General features: G+C 47.2%; 5 protein-coding genes; 4 read left to right on the top strand and 1 right to left on the bottom strand.

The window, feature by feature from the left end:
* Positions 1-1241: 1241 nt before the first annotated feature.
* On the top strand, positions 1242-3603 carry GSTUM_00008886001 (uncharacterized protein). XM_002840346.2 has 1 exon: positions 1242-3603. Exon 1 carries the CDS (start codon positions 1880-1882, stop codon positions 2867-2869), a length of 990 nt encoding a protein of 329 aa, XP_002840392.1. The 5' UTR covers positions 1242-1879; the 3' UTR covers positions 2870-3603.
* Positions 3604-4227: 624 nt separating this feature from the next.
* On the bottom strand, positions 4228-5575 carry GSTUM_00008885001 (uncharacterized protein). XM_002840345.2 has 5 exons: positions 5491-5575; positions 5246-5383; positions 5077-5179; positions 4967-5022; positions 4228-4899 (listed from the first exon to the last, which is right to left on the bottom strand). Exons 2-5 carry the CDS (start codon positions 5335-5337, stop codon positions 4539-4541), a joined length of 612 nt encoding a protein of 203 aa, XP_002840391.1. The 5' UTR covers positions 5338-5383; positions 5491-5575; the 3' UTR covers positions 4228-4538.
* Positions 5576-6662: 1087 nt separating this feature from the next.
* On the top strand, positions 6663-8514 carry GSTUM_00008884001 (uncharacterized protein). XM_002840344.2 has 5 exons: positions 6663-7072; positions 7138-7163; positions 7328-7422; positions 7483-7540; positions 7605-8514. The coding sequence occupies exons 1-5, from the start codon at positions 6824-6826 to the stop codon at positions 7678-7680; spliced, it is 504 nt and encodes a 167-aa protein (XP_002840390.1). The 5' UTR covers positions 6663-6823; the 3' UTR covers positions 7681-8514.
* Positions 8515-10195: 1681 nt separating this feature from the next.
* GSTUM_00008883001 (uncharacterized protein) lies at positions 10196-10789 on the top strand. XM_002840343.2 has 1 exon: positions 10196-10789. The coding sequence occupies exon 1, from the start codon at positions 10241-10243 to the stop codon at positions 10538-10540; it is 300 nt and encodes a 99-aa protein (XP_002840389.1). The 5' UTR covers positions 10196-10240; the 3' UTR covers positions 10541-10789.
* Positions 10790-11776: 987 nt separating this feature from the next.
* Positions 11777-17469, top strand: GSTUM_00008882001 (uncharacterized protein). XM_002840342.2 has 13 exons: positions 11777-12142; positions 12202-12251; positions 12318-12390; positions 12455-12651; positions 12786-13326; positions 13379-13596; positions 13655-14905; positions 14963-15085; positions 15146-15391; positions 15452-15661; positions 15718-16157; positions 16209-16341; positions 16420-17469. Exons 2-13 carry the CDS (start codon positions 12231-12233, stop codon positions 16774-16776), a joined length of 3810 nt encoding a protein of 1269 aa, XP_002840388.1. The 5' UTR covers positions 11777-12142; positions 12202-12230; the 3' UTR covers positions 16777-17469.
* The last annotated feature ends 386 nt before the right edge of the window (positions 17470-17855 follow it).

The raw sequence follows: 17855 nt of genomic DNA, 5'->3' as shown, positions 1-17855 counted from the left end.
TGAATGTCGTGAGGATGTTTAGGAGTTTGAGTTGGAACAGACACCTTAGACAATTCCGTGCTCATTCATATTCAAAATATCGACTTGCTGGGTATTATGACAGGTACGAATAGTGTCAAACCGTTCATAGAATTCGAGAATATGGTGTTGCTGGGTTCTCCGAATATGAGCAGAATCAATTGGCTTGCCAATCAAACTTGCGATACGGGGGTTTCGCTTCATAAAGTGAGGAATCCACTTCTTCCCTAGTGCCTCAGTGTCTCCTGCCATGATAAGCACCAGAGTCACCATTTCTCTTGTCCTAGCATGTGATGGAGCATAGCCACATGCTTCCTGGTCTATAATCCAGTCACATAAGCAACTTTCTTGGTCAGGGGAGAAGCATTGTTGATGATGATGTCCAGAGTGTACGGTGGACCCTCCAGAACGACAATTTTGGAATGTAGTACGAGGAATACCATACTCTTTTGCTGCTTTTCTCTCGGACATACCATTCTCAATGGCTGCTAGGGCTAGGATGATTGATTCCTCCTTGGTATTCATGTTGTGGTGGTTAGATGCGATGTTTTCTGAATGGTGTTTCGTTGTGGAACCGGTTGTTGTGGTGGCCGAAAACTAGGTACGCTTACTTATCTGGGTATGATACAATATCTATCTCTACCATCTCGGAGTCGCTCGTCCCGCCGCAACCATACGGTACTTTAATACTAGTACAGTAATACGGCACTGCACTATTTGCTTCTTCCTTATCAACAAGCTGCCAGCTATCGAGGATCGAGGGCTCAAATCTATGAATCGAGAATAGTGCGGGCCATGGTAGACTAACTACTCGAGTATTAGTACAGACGGGAGGGAGGGAGGTATGCAAATTACAGTAGGGAGGTTTTTTCTATGATAATTATGATGTGATAATTATGATGTGACGGATTGAAAAAAGCAGAAAGAAAAAAAGAAAAAGGTTCCAGGTAACGGGGTTTAGGAGGTTTTCTTTTATGACATCTTGTATCATAATGAAGGGACTTACCCGTAGCCTTATCCCAACCTGTTTGTCGCCTTCAGGCTTTGTGCATCATGACATTGTGCTGTTTGGTTGGTTGGGTTGGCCACGCCAGTTTATTTTCCGGAATGAAATGAATGGAAGGTGTCGGTTGCTTCGCTTACATACATGCGTTTCGAACCAATCCATGCAAATAATCGACCCTTCTTTCTCTTTCCTTTCCCTCCCGCTCTCCCTCCCTTCTCATTCAGCTGGGTATTTTTTATTTTATTTTTCCTCCTTTCAGCCTCAACAAAAATACTTTGTGATGAAGATGGTGATGATGATGGTGATGAGAGAACATCGGTTTCGCGAACCATTGAACCTTACTGCTACTGGCCTTACTATTAATTACGGTATCATCATCAACGACGACGAGATTTAATCCTTCCTTCTTGTTTTTCTTTTCTTTTCATTCTTGTTCTTTCTGACAGTTTGGTTTCAAAACTCCCAACTCGAGCATCGACCCCCTTGTGCTTCCCCCATTGGACGTGCCATCCTCAGCAGTAACCCTTAGCCGGTGACCATCCCAACGACGCGGGTAACTTATACTCAGATCAAGTTGTCCGACACAGCAGCACAGGGCGGCGAGAGCACGGCTAATAATCCATAAAAATCTCGCTCCAAAGAACTATCCACCAACCAACCACCACCGTCCCCCCTTCCTCCCGATTGGAGCAACCCCCCCAAGAAAATAACAATCACCCCCGGCCGCCGCCGCTACCGGTATTCCCACCACTCTTCCGTTCATCCATCGTCGATCGAGATACGGCACACACACACATCTAAAATCGGGAGGAAAAAAAAAGGGGAAAGCAAGGAAGGAAGGAAAGAAGAGTCAAAATGCGTACAGACCCCCGCATCCGCCAGTCCCTAAACCGCATCTCGACCTCTCTCGAGAACGCATCGGACAACGCTCGCACGGGCTGCTTCACGTTTGCAAAGTCATACTTGGACCCTTGTCTAGCCTCCTTATCAAATTGTCTACCCCGGCAACGGCCACACAATGCACACCACAGGCGCAGCGAGTACCCTTTTGGGTTCTACGATTACGACGATTACTCGGATGAGGAGACGTCTCGACGGGGTGGTGGGTTTCTGGCCTGGGGGAATGACGAGTTAGATCGGTTACTAGCTGGCAGTGGAGCTGGAGATTGTGGAGGTGGTGGAAGTGGTAGTAGTAGCGGGTATCGGGCTGGAGGGGGAATGTACTACGGATCTTCAGCATCAACAAGTGCCGTTGGAGCTCTCGGTGGGAAGAGAAAGTGCAATTTATCGAATGAATCAGATCCTACGGTGATTCCCACAACAAGTATGTTCGGCTTCCTAGCCCGCTTCACAAGTTTCCGTGGCCGCGGCCTGCGATATAAACCCTCCGCCGCGAACCTTCAAGAACACCCACAACGCCACACCGGCCTGACGGCCGTAGAAGAGGAATCTGGTCGGAACCGCTCCACCAGCCCCGGCATCCGGGGTGGGAGAGGAGGGGCTGGAAGGGGACGAAAACGCAGCGCCACAAATAGCTCCGGCGAGAGCGCCGGCGAGAGCCTGCGTAGTCGGGGGGACCTATGGCCTAGCGAGGACGACGACGACGCAATCCCTATCAGTGATGACTTCCTTGGTAATAGCACAGGTGGCGACCTGGTCGTTGTCCGCTCCCGGGACGAGGCATCCCCATCCCCGCCATTACCATCGGACGACGATGCACTGCGCCTTGAAGAACAAACCGCCCGAGAATACGAAGAATCGGAGATTGAGAGGAAGCGGGGAGCGGCGAAGAAACTTGCGTTGCAGAGGGGCTTGGCTGCTTCCCCTGTGAGCCCCTCCTCCTAAAATCTTTCATGTATGCGTGATTCTCTAACAATTGTGTAAGAAAAGGACCCAATTTCAGCCCCACTCCCGTCCTCGGGATCAGTCTCAAAAGCCGTCTCTCTGATGTCTGCAACGACGACTGAGGCCCCGCAGTCCCCGACTAGCATGAGGTTATCCACCCCCTCCCCACCGCCATCCCCCCGGAGCCGGTGAGGAGGGAGAAGGTCGATTCTGCTCCTACTTCCGCTACCATTCTCCCTTTGTTATCCCCACCACCACCACTGCCCACAGAAGCAGGCGTAGCAAAGGAAGGGGCGAACGAAACGGTAAAGGAATTCGTAGGCGCTGGTCAGGTGGGGAGTGTATAATCAACCTTACCCTCTTATCCCTTACATTCGGGCTACCGGTCCACTTCTTTACTCATGCCTGCATTCTCTTTTCCTATTCTCCCCTCAGCGCACAAAAATCACCAAACAACCAAACTACAAAAAATAACAGAATATCGGTGTTCAGGGTAGGCTAGGATATTGATAGGTTTTGGAGTTTTTTCTTTTCTTTTCCTTTCCATTTTTCCATTTTTTTCGCATTTCCTTTTCCTCATGCATGGCTGGTCTTGTCTTGTAATCCTTCTCTTCTTTTGGGATGGGATGGGATGGGGGTGGCATAGGACGAATGAAGGAATGGTGCTCTGATGGATGATGGATGGATGGATGGATGGATTGATACATACTTAAAAAATTAACTATTATATCGTATCATAGTTTGAATTATCATAAAATTTAATTAAACTAATACTTGGTCATTGGCAATCACTCGCGTTCCACGGTCCCAACCTCCTGTCCCCAGCCACGATAACTTGCGCCATCTGACTTCCAAGTATCATATCATACTTATGAACACGCCAGTGGATGAGCATATTGGTTACACGGCCTGGGAGGAATTTTCGGCCCCCTGGTGGAATGGAATGGATAAATTGTCGTTTCGTTCTGCCGTGCTTCTATCATACCACCATGATATTGTGATAGCCGTGCCAGCCCGAAGATCCCCATGGCACATGCTCGTTTGATAGGACGTCGTGAGCGACTGAAAACATAGGGGCGGGTGAGGGCCGCAACATCAAATCATACTTGCACTGATTCCTGCTGCAGATCAACCACACCGCCCGGAAATGGGATTGGTTGCCGTTCTTTCCGTCTTTCCGTTGGAGCTCCAAACGCAAGAGGTCGGGCGGGCGGGAAGAGTTTTTCCGAGACTTTAAGGTGGCAGTTTTTTGTCGTTGGATAGAAAAAGATCAAAGTAACTTAGCGAATCAAATCACCCTCACAATGTGCAAATTTGTACAATAAACGGTCCGGACGTATCCGCTTTACCACACTCATGGAGCTGACACGTTTGTCCAAATATATGCCCTTTTTGAAAAAAAAAAACTGCTCCATGACTATGAGGTATCATACTAGTAGTAAAAAAAAAAACCGAGAGCAGGGAAAAAAAATAGCATGCGATGCTTCTGCTCAATGATCTGGAACTTTAAAGCTTAGAAATATTGGAGAGAAAAAGACATTAAAAGGAAAAAGATATGATCACGAAGAGTATAAAGCCAGAAACATCAAAGAGAATTATTTGCTCATGCCATTATATCAAACCACGCCGACCCTGATTTCCACCACACTCTCTACCATTCCACAAGAACTTAAACACCAATAAGGGCAGCTCCGATGGCAACACCGGCAGCAACGAATCCCAGCCCATATGCGCTACCAGCCTCCATCATAAGACTTCCGGCATTGTTTGATCCGGATGAACCAGCTGCGGCAGTACCAGTGACAGCAAAACCATTGGCATCTGTGGTAGTGATGAGCCCTGTGGGCGAGGAAGTCTTCGAGGCACCTTTGGTGCTGGTGATGGTAGAAGTATTGAGACGCTGAGGATCGGTGGCACCACATGGCCTATTCGCGGTACAAGCGGACTGGCATTTCGAGTTACCGGTGCAGGCATCGGAGCAACCCTTGACCTCGGCCTGGCAGCGGAAGTAAGGGATAGTTTGAGAGTACCTGGAGTGAATAATTAGCTATGTATTCTTAGCAAACCCTTGAATGGTTGAAAGGAAGAAAAGTTTACTCGGTCAAATTGGGCGAGGTGCCGTCGTTGCAAACGCAAGTGAAATAGAGATTATCCTAGAAATTTGTAAGACTATATTTGAGGATTTATGAACAATAGCAGCAACTCACTGGGAAGCACTTGTTCTGCGCAGCAGTCTTATCCTGATCACCACACAAAAGAGGGCATGCAGCGGTCTGGGCTTTGCACCACTGAATCCTTTCGGCCTCCGGGCTAGTAACAAGATTCGTATTAGTCGTATCCGAGGTATAGCTAATAGCAATCTGATAGTAGACTTACACAGCAGTGACATTAAAAGGAGGATACACCTGTGCGGACACAGACAGGGCAGACGAGGCGACAACAAAAGCGGTAAGAACGAATGACTTCATTTTGAATTTCGGCGTTTGTTTGTTCTAAGAGGAATTGTCGACTCGCCTGTAAGGTAGGGGTAGAAAAATTAATTAGCAATGGTTCCGCGTTCCTCCGTGATCAAGAGGTTCAAATAGAGGGGAGTAAGGGAATAGGGGTACCGGTACACTTACAAGAGAGAATATTGTGATTATCGTGAAGGGGGGTTATTAAATGGGAGTAGTTCTCTAAACGAGTGTGAGATGTCGAGCCTGAGCAAGAGGACGAGGAGGGGAAGAAAAGGAAGAGAAGAGAAGAGGTGGTGCAAAAGATTGTTTAATAAGTGGAGGAACGAGTGGACGAATTATTAAGTTACTACTACTGGTACCGGTACTACAGGTATCTGGTGGAATAGGGTAAAGAAGGAGGTCGAAGATGGAGTGAGGCGTCTAAGGTGAGGAAAGGAAAGGTAGGAAAACACTGGGGGAACAATCCAGAGAACAGGGGGGGGGGACTTTTCGTGAGACTTCCCGTCCACAGTGCTTGTAGCTTTGACTTTTGCAGTGAATTGAAAAATCCCTCCAATCAAAAGTGGACTTGGCAACCCTTCACACCCCCCTTCGCTTCTTCTCGGGGCTTGCTAACGGCCATTTCTACACTTGCCCACTTCTGGTGTACGTGTGTGTGCATGCCTCTCTACGGTGAGGGACCTCTTATGGCCGGAACGTGCAGGGGTTGGATAATAGATTTTTAATGTGCCAATCATGGCGTTAATATAGGTTAATCCCTTGAAAATAGCTCATTAACTGTCTATGCCAAGAAAAGTTAACGGTAATCAACATGTCCCAAACATTCTCTGGCTTTAGCCAAAGTTCAACCCGCTTTTAAATTCTAACATCTCCACAAAAACTTGAGATGTTTTTATTTTCTCTCCATTAATGTGTATAGAACCACCTACTTCATCACCTAATAGAGCCATAATTCTCATGGGAGTGGCTGTTGAAAATCCTTTGGGGATTGAAGTTGGGCTATATTTTCTTGGCAAAGCACTCCGGCTACAGACGTCCCTCACCCGAGTCGTTCTCAGCGCTGTGTTGCCTCTTCCATCCGTTGTTCCCGGGTCGGCGAACTGGGATACTGTATTGAGTTATTGAATTCCATCTGGATCTTCCTTCCCGGGCCCAGCCCGCTGAATACCGTAAGTAGACTTATTCATTGGGCTGCATTTTTTAGAACTCAGGGTGTCAGAGCTCACTGGAGATCCGATTCGCTTTCTGAATCGCGGGTTACCTGTCAGTATGGAATTTATGGTATGTATAAGTACTAGCACTTGTACTCGAGTACAATGCACAACTTTAAGAGTGCTCCGCCCCCGCCCCCGTAACCCCCCACGTAACAACTGACCTTTAACTTACAAGACTTTCTATACTGGCCGATATCGATCCCTTTTAACCCTACATAATTTCCACGACAGCTCCCCTATCGCACCATGTTCTGGTGCCAACAACAGCAGCATCCCTCGCAATCATGAACCAAGGGAAATCACACTCAGGAAGAAGCCGCATACGATCCGTTGAAGATCGCTTCCATAAAGATGGTGGCGAAGCACTCAAACCGATGCCTATAACGCTGATTGATCATACGATCACACCGAGTGAGAACAGTCCTTCGCTATGGGCCAGAAGTGCGAAAGTTGTCGACTATGTTATCGTTGCTGGGAGTAGGACAAGAGCGGGGGCTTATGTTGCGTGGAACTGCTCGATAGAGACTTTTGAGGTTTGCTTCCTTCACTTAGTCCAAGTGCGGTTTTGGGGCTCACGTTGCCTTGCCATCGTGTGTAGGGGGTCCAATTCACAGTTCGCAAAAGGTAGAGTACAGTGTGCGTTGGCCGCCCGATGCTAAAATACAGAAATGGAAATAAAAATAAAAATGAAAGATCATAATAGTACTATTATGGGGAGAAGGATTGATAGAGATTAATCACTCCTGTCACAAATATGCCAAATATGTCTAACATGGCCAACGGAATAGATACTCGGAATTTGTAACCCTAAGGGACATGCTGCGGGAGACCTTTCCAAGATCTCTGGCTTCGTTACCCACTTTGCCGCCAAAGAGTGTTGTTTGTGAGTCCTCCACGAATGATGCAACACGCTTAACACGAAAACGAGTTTGACATTTCGCAGCAAAATTCCGGCCAAAATTCCTCGAAGTACGGCGTCAGGGATTGTCGTACTTTTTGTCGTGCGTTATATGATGCTTTTCCCCTTTGAAATATATCTTTTAGGCTGACATTTGGTGGTTGAAGGTGCATCCTCCTGAATCCTGAGTTCGCTGGTTCGCCTCTCGTGAAGGATTTTTTGTTTAGCACCGACGACGACTAGAGAAAAAAAATCCTGCACTTCTACCGTATACGGTTTCCGCCTTTCTTTATAATATCTCCCTTCTCTTTGAGCACTTTGGCTTTTTCAACCCCAAGTTACCCTTGCAGTCCCAGTTCACCAGACAGTTTTTATTTTGTTAATGATATATTTTATTTACTCTTCAATTCCCGATAATGTTTTTCCATGTATCATAGATGTTGCGGCTTTCTCGGTCTGCGGGTGCCGTATTCGTACGGCACTATTGTACTGGTACCGTACCGGTGGCGTGCTGTGGGATTGCTACCAAATTCCCCCCCTCTCTCTCTCTTTGGCGTCGATGCTTGTAAAAATTCTCGTGGTTGGCTAGAAAACGGAGTCGTCGGCTGAGAATCGGAGGGTTGTATGATATGAGCTCTCAGGAGTGAACCAAATTGAAACAACTGTTCTATGTTTTTACCATCTAGCATAGAGGCATAGAAGGGCATTTATATTGTCTTCTCTCCTTCTTTCGCCTAGATAATTATTTCTACGGAGAGCGCAGGAGATAAACCGCGCCTCTCGGTTGCTGCAACTTTTAGGGGTGTCTTGAAAGGAAAAGAGCCCCCCCGGGGTTCTCTAAAGACCCCGAAGAGTCGCAATAGCCATAACTACAGAAGTTTAGCAACAACTCTGGACCGAGTGTTGCAAATACTGTATTTGCCTTCGGCCCTTTTCCTCAGAAGGACGAACCCTCATATGATCCGTTCTTTTCGCGCGTAGCCCTGAAAGGAAGGAAAAATCTTTACATTGACTGGATATAGGAGAATATGAAATCCCCCCCTAACAATGAAGCGAAAGGTCCCCCACATCATCCTTCGGCTCAGCAAACACGTCCCCGCTGCTGCTGCTCATACTCCCTCTGAGAATACCATTCCCACAAACTCTACAAAGCCTGATACAACAGCAAACGATATGGCGCGACAATCCGATGCAGCCACGCGAACCAGCAAACGTAACGGGGGCACTACTCCCCTGAAGTCTTCTAGTGGACGCAACAAAAAATCGAATAACCTCGAACCTCTGGCGCGAGTCGACAAATTTCAACCACCGGGCTCGCAAACCACCAAGAGAAAGCGTGTAAATGGTTTGAGTGTTGGAGGGGGAAAAGGGGATCTGCCAATTCCTCCGAAGAGAGCCCGGAGGTCTGCGGCTCCCGAGCAGCATGCGGGTCAAGCTTCCTCACTGGATGAGAAGGGAAAAAAATATGAGGATAAACGGGTCCTTAGAAGTCAAGATTCAAAGCTTACCGAGTATGCTGAATGGTTGGAGCCAGAAGATAGAGGTATTCCTTTTTTTTTTTTTTTTTTTTTGCTTCCCAACATTCTCCCTGATTGTCTGGTGTATGGGGGGTTCTTGATTGATGTCTTAAGACTTGTGCCATATGTCTTGATTGAACATAAACTAATTGGGAAACTACTTTCTAGATGCTATCGACTGGAGCGCACCAATCACACTTATTGAAGGCGACATCCCAGCGATTACCTTCAATGGCGACGTCATTGCTGGGGGTTCAGAAAACCGCACTGTTGGCGATGTTAATCGACCGAGTGAGGGTGTTGGTGATGCAAATATCACAAGTCCTCCTCGTGCTCTAGAGACGTCCGTCAACAACCTCACATATCCCAACCGTACTACACCCGTTGTAGCAATTGATGTTTCGCCCCGTGCTAAGCCCATTGTGACAATCGACCTTGAGGCCGAAGTCCGAGCAAGCAAGAACCGATTCCCGACAAGGTATACCTATGATCCGCTTTCGGCTGATCGGTACCTCAAACCGCATCAAGGGAAAGTCAGAGAAGAGAAGCGTCAACGCAATCTTGAGCGTGAGAGGGTGGTATTTCAGAAGGCCCAGTACGAGAAGAAATTGACGAATCTTAAATCCGAGGAGTGGATGAAGATATTTGGTCTTGCCGGGTTAGTGGCGTCTGGCATTGATGTTGACAAGAAGGCACTCGAAAAGAGAAGGGCCGCGATGATCAAAGACCTCGAGGCGATGTTAATAAGATACAACACTTGTAAGGAGGAGGAGAGAAGACGGCGGATAGCTAAGGGTGGAAGGGCCAGTGCGAGCCCTGTGGGTAGCATGGATGTGGAGACGCGGAAGAGTTCCACCGAAGACTACGAAGTTCCTCTCGATGATGAAGATGACGAGGACGAATCAGGCCGTGAAGCAAGTGCTGGTGGTGGCGGAGGGACCACGGGCGATGAAATAGATTATCCGCCCAACACTGTCAAAAAACGTCGACGGAAACCTAAACAATTAAAGCCAAAGAAGGTACCCGCTATTGTTCCTAAACCAGAACTAAAACCTTTCACCTCATTCTACAAAAACCCACACGACCGGAAAGCTGCCGTCAGTGGTTGGAGGAGGGCGGGACGAAACCTATCAGCGTTTGGCCAACCTCTGCCAGAACCTGAATCTCAGGAGTTCAAGCTGCCAGATGAGATTCTTAATGCCGCTGCAAGGCATACAAGAGCTCGCAGAAGGGTTTCACGATAGCCCAAGTACTAAACCCCGGGCGCATCCTCGCCATGTTGTTCTATGTATTATAAGGTTTCCTTCTATCCGTCACAACATAGTTTTGTGATGGTACTTCTGGCGATTGGCGTACCGTCCTACTCTTCTTCCCCCTTTTCTTTTTCTTTTTGTAGCTTCCCATGTATCTTTTTCCTTGTTTCCTTTTCTATTTTACTTAAAAGATACACGGATTGTTTTTTCCTTCAGCGGGTTCTGCTTCTTTTGTACAGGCAGCTTGGGTTCTCTTCCATCCTTTCCATCTGTCTATCTTTTCTTTCGAGGTTTACTTTTTTTCATTCTTCCCACCTCTTTCTGGGTAGGTAGTACTTGGGTTGGCGAGAGTCAACGCTTTTTTGCATTGCGAGGGTTTGTATTTTTGTACTTGTACTTTTTTAAGTGGCATATGTATGTACTCTGCTTGCTCCTTGCGTCGCTAGGGGAGGGGAGCCTTCACTCATGCATGGCTAGTACGGGTAATTCGGAACTTTTGTTGCCTGGATTAAGAAAATAGGTAGCAATTGTTTAAAGCCCATAATTGATTCGTCGAAAATCGATCCTGCGGGTTGAATATCATGACAATTTTGACAAAAACGGTTTTTCGATTGTGACTGCAGGAAGATGTGTCCGAATGTGCCTCCGAAGTGAGAGAGGGGTCTACAAGCACGGGTACTCGTATCAGATATACACTTGGTTATTTATATCGTGAAATGCCTCTTGTGGGTCTCCAAATGAATTGAATCTCTCTATGGCGATTCTTGCTTCCCGTTATTAATTTTTCCAATACTTTGGTGGCACGGTCGAGTACCTGTTGCTTGAGCTAGATTAATCACCTGTGAGCCTTGTACCTCTGCCAAAAGAGTCTGAGCCTTGTACCTCTGCCAAGAGAGTCTAAACCAGATATAGTTAGTATGAAAGCGTTAACCGACTTCACAACCTTTCTGTATCGACGGCCGGCGCTGCATTCTCAAATGACGCTCTCTGACTGAGCGGTATACCAACATCGCCCTCCCCGAAAGAATACAACTAATCAACGAAGCACCGACGACGACCCGATTATCACTTGAGCCAACTCGAAAACCCCCTCCCGCACATCCACTACGGCGCCCGTTATTACATTTCCCCCCGCCGCTATCTCCCGCCGGTCCATCTCCCCCCTTTGACCTTACCGCGTCTGCTTGAACGTCGTCAGCACAAACTCGACATTTTGCCAACCCTTCGTGATCCCATTCGACGACATTAGCTCCTGTAGGTTGGGAGGCGTTCGGTATCGCGGGCGACACAGCTGCTTGACGCGCGCGCGAGGGAGGCTCCACCGTGAAGTTGGTTGGAGCCAACTTTCGATAGGTTTGGGGGCAAGTTCGAGCTAGTGGGGGAAATTTCGGGCTACGAGGCCGGGAAAAGCAGCAGGGGGGATTCATACTGAAATTTATTTTTCGTCGGGGTGTGCTCTTCACGGTCGAGCTCACCGGGACGTTTAAGAGGAGGAAGGATAAGCGGCAGGAGTAGGTTCGGGGGAGAGGTTTTTTCCTTCTTTCTTTTTTACTGCACCAGAACCTACACTACAATTATAATATAGATTCTATATTCTATATTTTTTTTTTCCGGAGAGGAGGGTCTACATAGGATGCAAGCCCTGAGCATCAGGGCTTAGGAGGAGTCGAAAAAAAAGTCATCACCTTTTCCCTTGCTTGTTTCCTTCTCTCCTCCTCCAACCCAACCAACACTCTGCCCCACAACCAACATTCGACAACTCAAAAAACAGTCTTCAAGGTCAGTGCCATAATTGCTTCCAAACCTAGCGCCAGGATGCCCGCCGCTACAGAGCCCAGCGCCACTGGGCACTCACAAAACCTGGGTTCACAGTCGACCCAGGCGCCCCCCCCACCACATCCACCTGTTTTCTATAGCCGGGGATTTAACATATAAGTTTCTCCAACCAACAACCCAAGACGTCACGATGGAGAAGCTGACAATTCCCTGCACAGGCCATCAGAAGGTCGGATTGGATGTTAACATGGCGAGCAAGACGTTGAAGGTACGGGAATGCGCTTTGAAAAGACTCCCCTCTGGCGCGGAACATTTGTGCTGACGGTTATACAAGGGATGGTCCGAAATCACGGTCTACCCAACAGATGCTTCATTGCGACAATTTAGATTGAACTGCAGACAGTGCAGTAAGTGCTTCTGCGGTACCTCGGCCTTCTGCAAGATAGCTAATGTTCTGGTGCGATTTTGTAGGGATTACTAGATGCTATGTTAACGGAAGAGCAACGGCTACACAACATACTGATCCATACCAGAATTTTAAGATGCATGAGACTTCTACCGTGCACCAACATCACCAATACCGGAAGAAGTTGGATGCAGTGCTACACGACCCTCCTGAGCATGAACTTGTAATCAACCTACCTTCCAGGGTTAAGATCGAGCCCATAGTAAGTCTAATTCTATCAAATCTTTCTGAATTCTGGAAAACCTCCGGAAGCTCGACAGTAGCTCGATTGCTTACAGGTTTGCTCTCGGGAAGGAATATTTCACTCCGGGCGTGCAACATTCGTCAACTCCAAAGCCTCCAACGGGGCAATTCAAGGCGGACTCTCTAGATGCTACTACGAATGCGGCTACTGGGATAATGACTTCGTCACTGCTTACATCCCGGACAGACAATTCACTTAGCCCGTTCGCACCTCTAACTATTAAGATTGAGTTTGTTGTTGAAAACATCAGGGATGGGTTCAATTTTGTTGGCTGTAACCTAGGGGATATGCGATACCCACACGCCTATACAACACATTCGCCTCTCCCTGGAACTGCCTGCGGCCTTTTCCCTACTCTCGACGGTATTCATGAACGGTGGACATGGGAACTTGAGATCACAGCACCGAGGACTCTTGGGGATATTCCGAAAGGGAACTTGTCCGAGACTAAAGAGAAGAGGGGAGATACCAATGCGACGGCTAATGGGACTAACGGTCTGCCTAATGGGATTAACGGTGTTAATGGCAATCATACTTCTGACGAAGATGTTGATGAAACGCTTGACGATGATAATGATCTCGATATTATTGTCATATGCAGCGCAAATTTAAAAGACGAGGTTTGTTTAGGAGGTTTTAGTCTGCTGGGCATGTATAGTTGCTGATTTTGTGAAGGTTGACGGAGACAAACCTTGGAAGAAGACCTGGAAGTTCGAGCAGACAGTGGCTGTATCTCCTCAACATATCGCAATTGCCGTAGGTCCCTTCGAACGTGTCAATCTCTCCGAGTACCGTGATGTGGAGGCCGAGGAAGCTATGGGAATTATGATTGTGGATGTGATGGGCTATTGCCTTCCTAGCCGGGAAGCAGAGCTCAGAAGCACATGCATGTTCATTCCAAGAGTATACACCCTCCTTATGATATCTAGTGGTGTTGGCTAGTGTGTTAACGGGATATAAGGCCCTCGATTATATGTTCAAGGAGTTCGGCCAATACGTCTTCCAATCATTCAACCTTTGTTTCGTTGACGACCTCGTTTGTGATACCACCGAGTCGGCCTCTTTGGTAATATGCAGTAACCGCCTCTTGTTCCCGGAGAGCCTGATCGACCCTATTGAGCCAGTTACTCGAACACTTACATACTCGCTTGCCGCACAATGGGCCGGGGTTCATGTAGTTCCAAAGGATTGGTCTGATACATGGGTTATTGTTGGGATGGCATATTGGATGGCCAACTGTTTTCTGAAGACCCTGATGGGTAATAACTGGTACCGGTTCAACCTCAAGAAAGATGCGGAGAAGATCTGCGAACTGGACATCGGAAGACCATCCCTCTACGCTCAAGGATTCCAAGTCCCAATTGAGCCATCCGCCCTGGACTTTATCAAACTTAAGGCGCCAGTTGTATTGACGATATTGGAAAAGCGATTGTGGAAGGTTAGCTCCTCAATGGTATTGCACCGCGTGGTTCGAAAAACCTTTCTTGGAGCAATTGCAGGCGATTTGAAGAATGGCTTAATGAGCACTCAACATTTCACCCGGTTGTGTGAGAAGAACAGTCACACCAAACTCGAATCCTTCTTTCAGCAGTGGGTATACGGTTCTGGTTATCCACGGTTTGAAGTCTCCCAGCGCTTTAATAAGAAGAGGATGATTGTAGAGATGGGTATTCGACAGGTGCAGTCGTCGGAGACTCCGGCCGCACGAGTGACGGCTGAAAACTTTATGCAGGACGCGATGAATCACGAGCGCCATATTGTTGTTGGTCCTACAAGGCCTGTCTATACTGGACCAATGACTATTCGGATTCATGAGGCGGATGGAACCCCATATGAGCACGTTGTCGACATCAAAGAGGGTTATACAAAGCTTGATATACCGTACAACACTAAGTACAAGCGATTAAAACGTTCCAGACGACAGAAAGAGAGGGCTGCTGCTGGAGCTGGTGTGGACGTTAGCATAGATGCACAGAATGACGATGTTTTGCTCTACTGTCTCGGCGATGTCCTACAGGCTGAGGATGAGGTTGTCGATTGGAAGATGGAAGATTGGTCAAAGGAGGAAGAAGACAAGATGGCTCAGGAGTCCTTCGAGTGGATACGCATGGACGCAGATTTCGAGTGGATATGTACTCTCAAGGTCAACCAGCCAGACTACATGTTTCTCTCACAGTTGCAGCAAGACAGGGATGTCATCGCACAGTATGAGGTATGATATCTATTTCATGACTTGGATGCATTGGCTGATGGTAGCTAAATTTTCTAGGCATTGCAATATTTCTCGAGTGTCAAAGAGTCAGCCTTGATTTCTTCAATATTTGTCAGAACCTTGATGGATCGAAGGTACTACTGGGCCATACGCGTTGAGGCAGCGATGGGGCTCGCAAAGGTTTGTTTTGCCATCCTTTTTTGGGGGGGGAGGAGAAGAACTGCTTGCTAATTGACTCAGTGTGCCACGGCGGAGCTCAATTGGATAGGCCAATTCCATTTGATGAAGGCTTTCCAGGTGTTCTTTTGTTTTCCGGAATCTTCGGTACCCAAAAGTAACGACTTCGCGGATGCGACTGCATACTATGTTCAAAAAGCGATTCCCACGGCGGTGTCACGCATAAGAAATGTGTCTGGTGCTTGTCCAACATCTGCGCAGCGCTGGATTCTGGATGTGTTGCGTTGGAACGATAACAATAATAACAACGTAAGCCGGTGATTGTTTGGCGATGGCACTTATATTAGGAGCTGACAAGTGCTTTAACAGTATGACGATTGTTTATACATTGCAACGTTGATGAAAGCACTTGCCAATACTATCACAATTACGAAGTTTGATTTGAATAACGATTCCGGATATGAGGATGAGGAAGCTATTCAGACTCAAAATGAGTCGATCAACGAGATTGAGCGATATCTCCGCATAGACAAGTGGCAGTCTGTATATCAGAATGTCCTATCTGAGACAGCTGTCGAGGTAGTCATTGACTGGATGCAAAAGCGCAATGTGAATATAGCTGACTTTGGGGGTAGATTCTGAAAGACTGGATTCTGTCGGGTATCAAAGACAAAGATTCCAAGTTTTTCCTGTCATACACCCGTGAAGGGACATTAGATTCTCTGAGAGCCAAGTGTTTCGAATGTCTGGTTGAGCTCGGGGCGATGCACCGACCTGGGTTTGTCAAGTACTTGGCCAAAGTTATGAGCTCCGACCCTTCGCCATACCTGCGCCATCGACTGTGGAAAGTACTCGGAAAGGGTCTTGGCATGATTGCTGTCGGAAGCACCAAACCAGTGAATAATAATTCCAATCCTGGCTTCGGAGAGATGACCTTCGTTGACGATTCGGTTGATATGTCACATGAACGGCGGAGTGAGCTTGCCAAAGAGACAATCGCTGGAGCAATTAAGAACCTGAAGGTGGAACTTACGGACAACGAAGCTTTCAAGCAAGCTTTGTGGGCTGCAGCTATGTAAGTGACCGTCACGGAGCTACTGAGGACGATGATGCTAAATTTGGGCAGCTCTCCAGACATTGGCCTTATTGAGGTCCGCAACTTCCTCGACATCTGCAGTCTACTATTTGAGACCAAGTCATCCCTTGTGGTTATACTCAGGCAGAAGTCGAAGACCTTGAAGTGCATCCACCTCGGAAACGTTGGTTCCCCCGCTCATACGCATCGTAATTAGCCTAGGAGATACAAGTACCGCTGACTAACTTCATTGGAAATATAGTGTAGGATGGTAATCAAGAGCGAATATCGAAACTGGTACGCCCCACGCCCTCAACCGCCGCCATCACGTCCTGCTACCTCAACCCATCAAGACTCTCCGTACGCACAGAACTCAACTCCTCGCTCTGGCCCAATAAAGCTTGTCACAAACCCAAGACCTCGTAACAACTCGGGCTCTGCCAGGAGACTCAAGACAGAGAGGCAATCCTCGGGGTCCACGCCTAGACCTAAGCAGACGGCGGCGTCTTGTACTCCAAAGGCCTCGCCAGCGGCAGGAGGGGCTGGATCGACCCAGAGACCGACAAAGATCGTGTTGAAGTTGAAAAGGCCGTTGCCGCAGAATGGTGATAACGCGTAAGCATAGGCTAGGGGAGGAAAGTGGGGGAAAGAGGAGGGATGGGCATAGCGGGGATTAATTAATTGCGGCCTGATCTTTTTTCTTTCTTTCTTTTTTAAAGTCCTTTGAGTGTTTTTCACCTCCCGTTTACGATACTTACTTTAGCTTAGCTTTACCCTTTACTTACTTAGCTTTACTTAACTTCACTTGCTTCATACGGTGTGTATCATTAAAGCCGACTATTTTTCATTTTTCATCTTCATCTTCATATCATTTCTCCGCTGTACATCTTTTCCTTCTCTCCACTTTTCGTCACCATCGTTAGGGCTCCAATGGCGGAATAGGCTCCGCCTCCCCACTTATATTCCTTCTTATATTCCTCCTTATATTTTTCTTTTTTTCTTTTCTTCCTTCCATTGTCAAACTTTTGCAAATAGGTATCATAGCATAAATTGGGAACTTGGGCGTTCTTTCTATTTTTATTCTTTACCACTTTCCTATCTTCCTTGTACTTGAAATCAAAGTTTTTTTTTTCGTTTCCTTTTAATCACCACTTTGGTCGGAGGGGATGCGGAACGATGTGAAAGGGGAGGGTGGCGCGGGGGGGGTTTCTTGATAAAAAAAGAGTTGGGTTTTTTTTTTCAGTATGAAACTGTATGGTAGGTTAGCTGAATTATGACGGTAGTATTATACCCTACCTAGTGGGGCTTGTCAAAGGGTTGGATACGATTTTTTAGCCTTGGTAACGAGTATTGCAAACGGAAATTGCGTTTCTGTACTGTATTGCGCTGTACTGCAGTTTACTTCATGATGTTGTGGTTGATAATATCATACAGTATCCGCGATTCCGACTGCCGGTAGGATGCCGATAGTGCAAGCTAAGTATAATATTGTTGCGGTAATTAGTGCTTGTATTTGTATTGCGATTGAGTTGGATTAAGTAACTTAAAGCTAGTAGCAAGGTAGCCCGTCCATCACTTGGCACAGATCGGGTGGTATTTGGGTATATTACATCTACCTACCATACCTATTTACCCCCCATCGAAAGCCTGCGTGCATGCTGGTACATACATGTACGAGTAGGAGTAGGATGTTATTTG

The sequence above is a fragment of the Tuber melanosporum genome (genome assembly GCF_000151645.1).
Source record: "Tuber melanosporum whole genome shotgun sequence assembly, scaffold_5, strain Mel28".
Classification (NCBI taxonomy): Eukaryota; Fungi; Ascomycota; class Pezizomycetes; order Pezizales; family Tuberaceae; genus Tuber; species Tuber melanosporum.
Note: the sequence above shows the minus strand (reverse complement) of the source record. Positions and strands in the feature narration are given on the sequence as shown.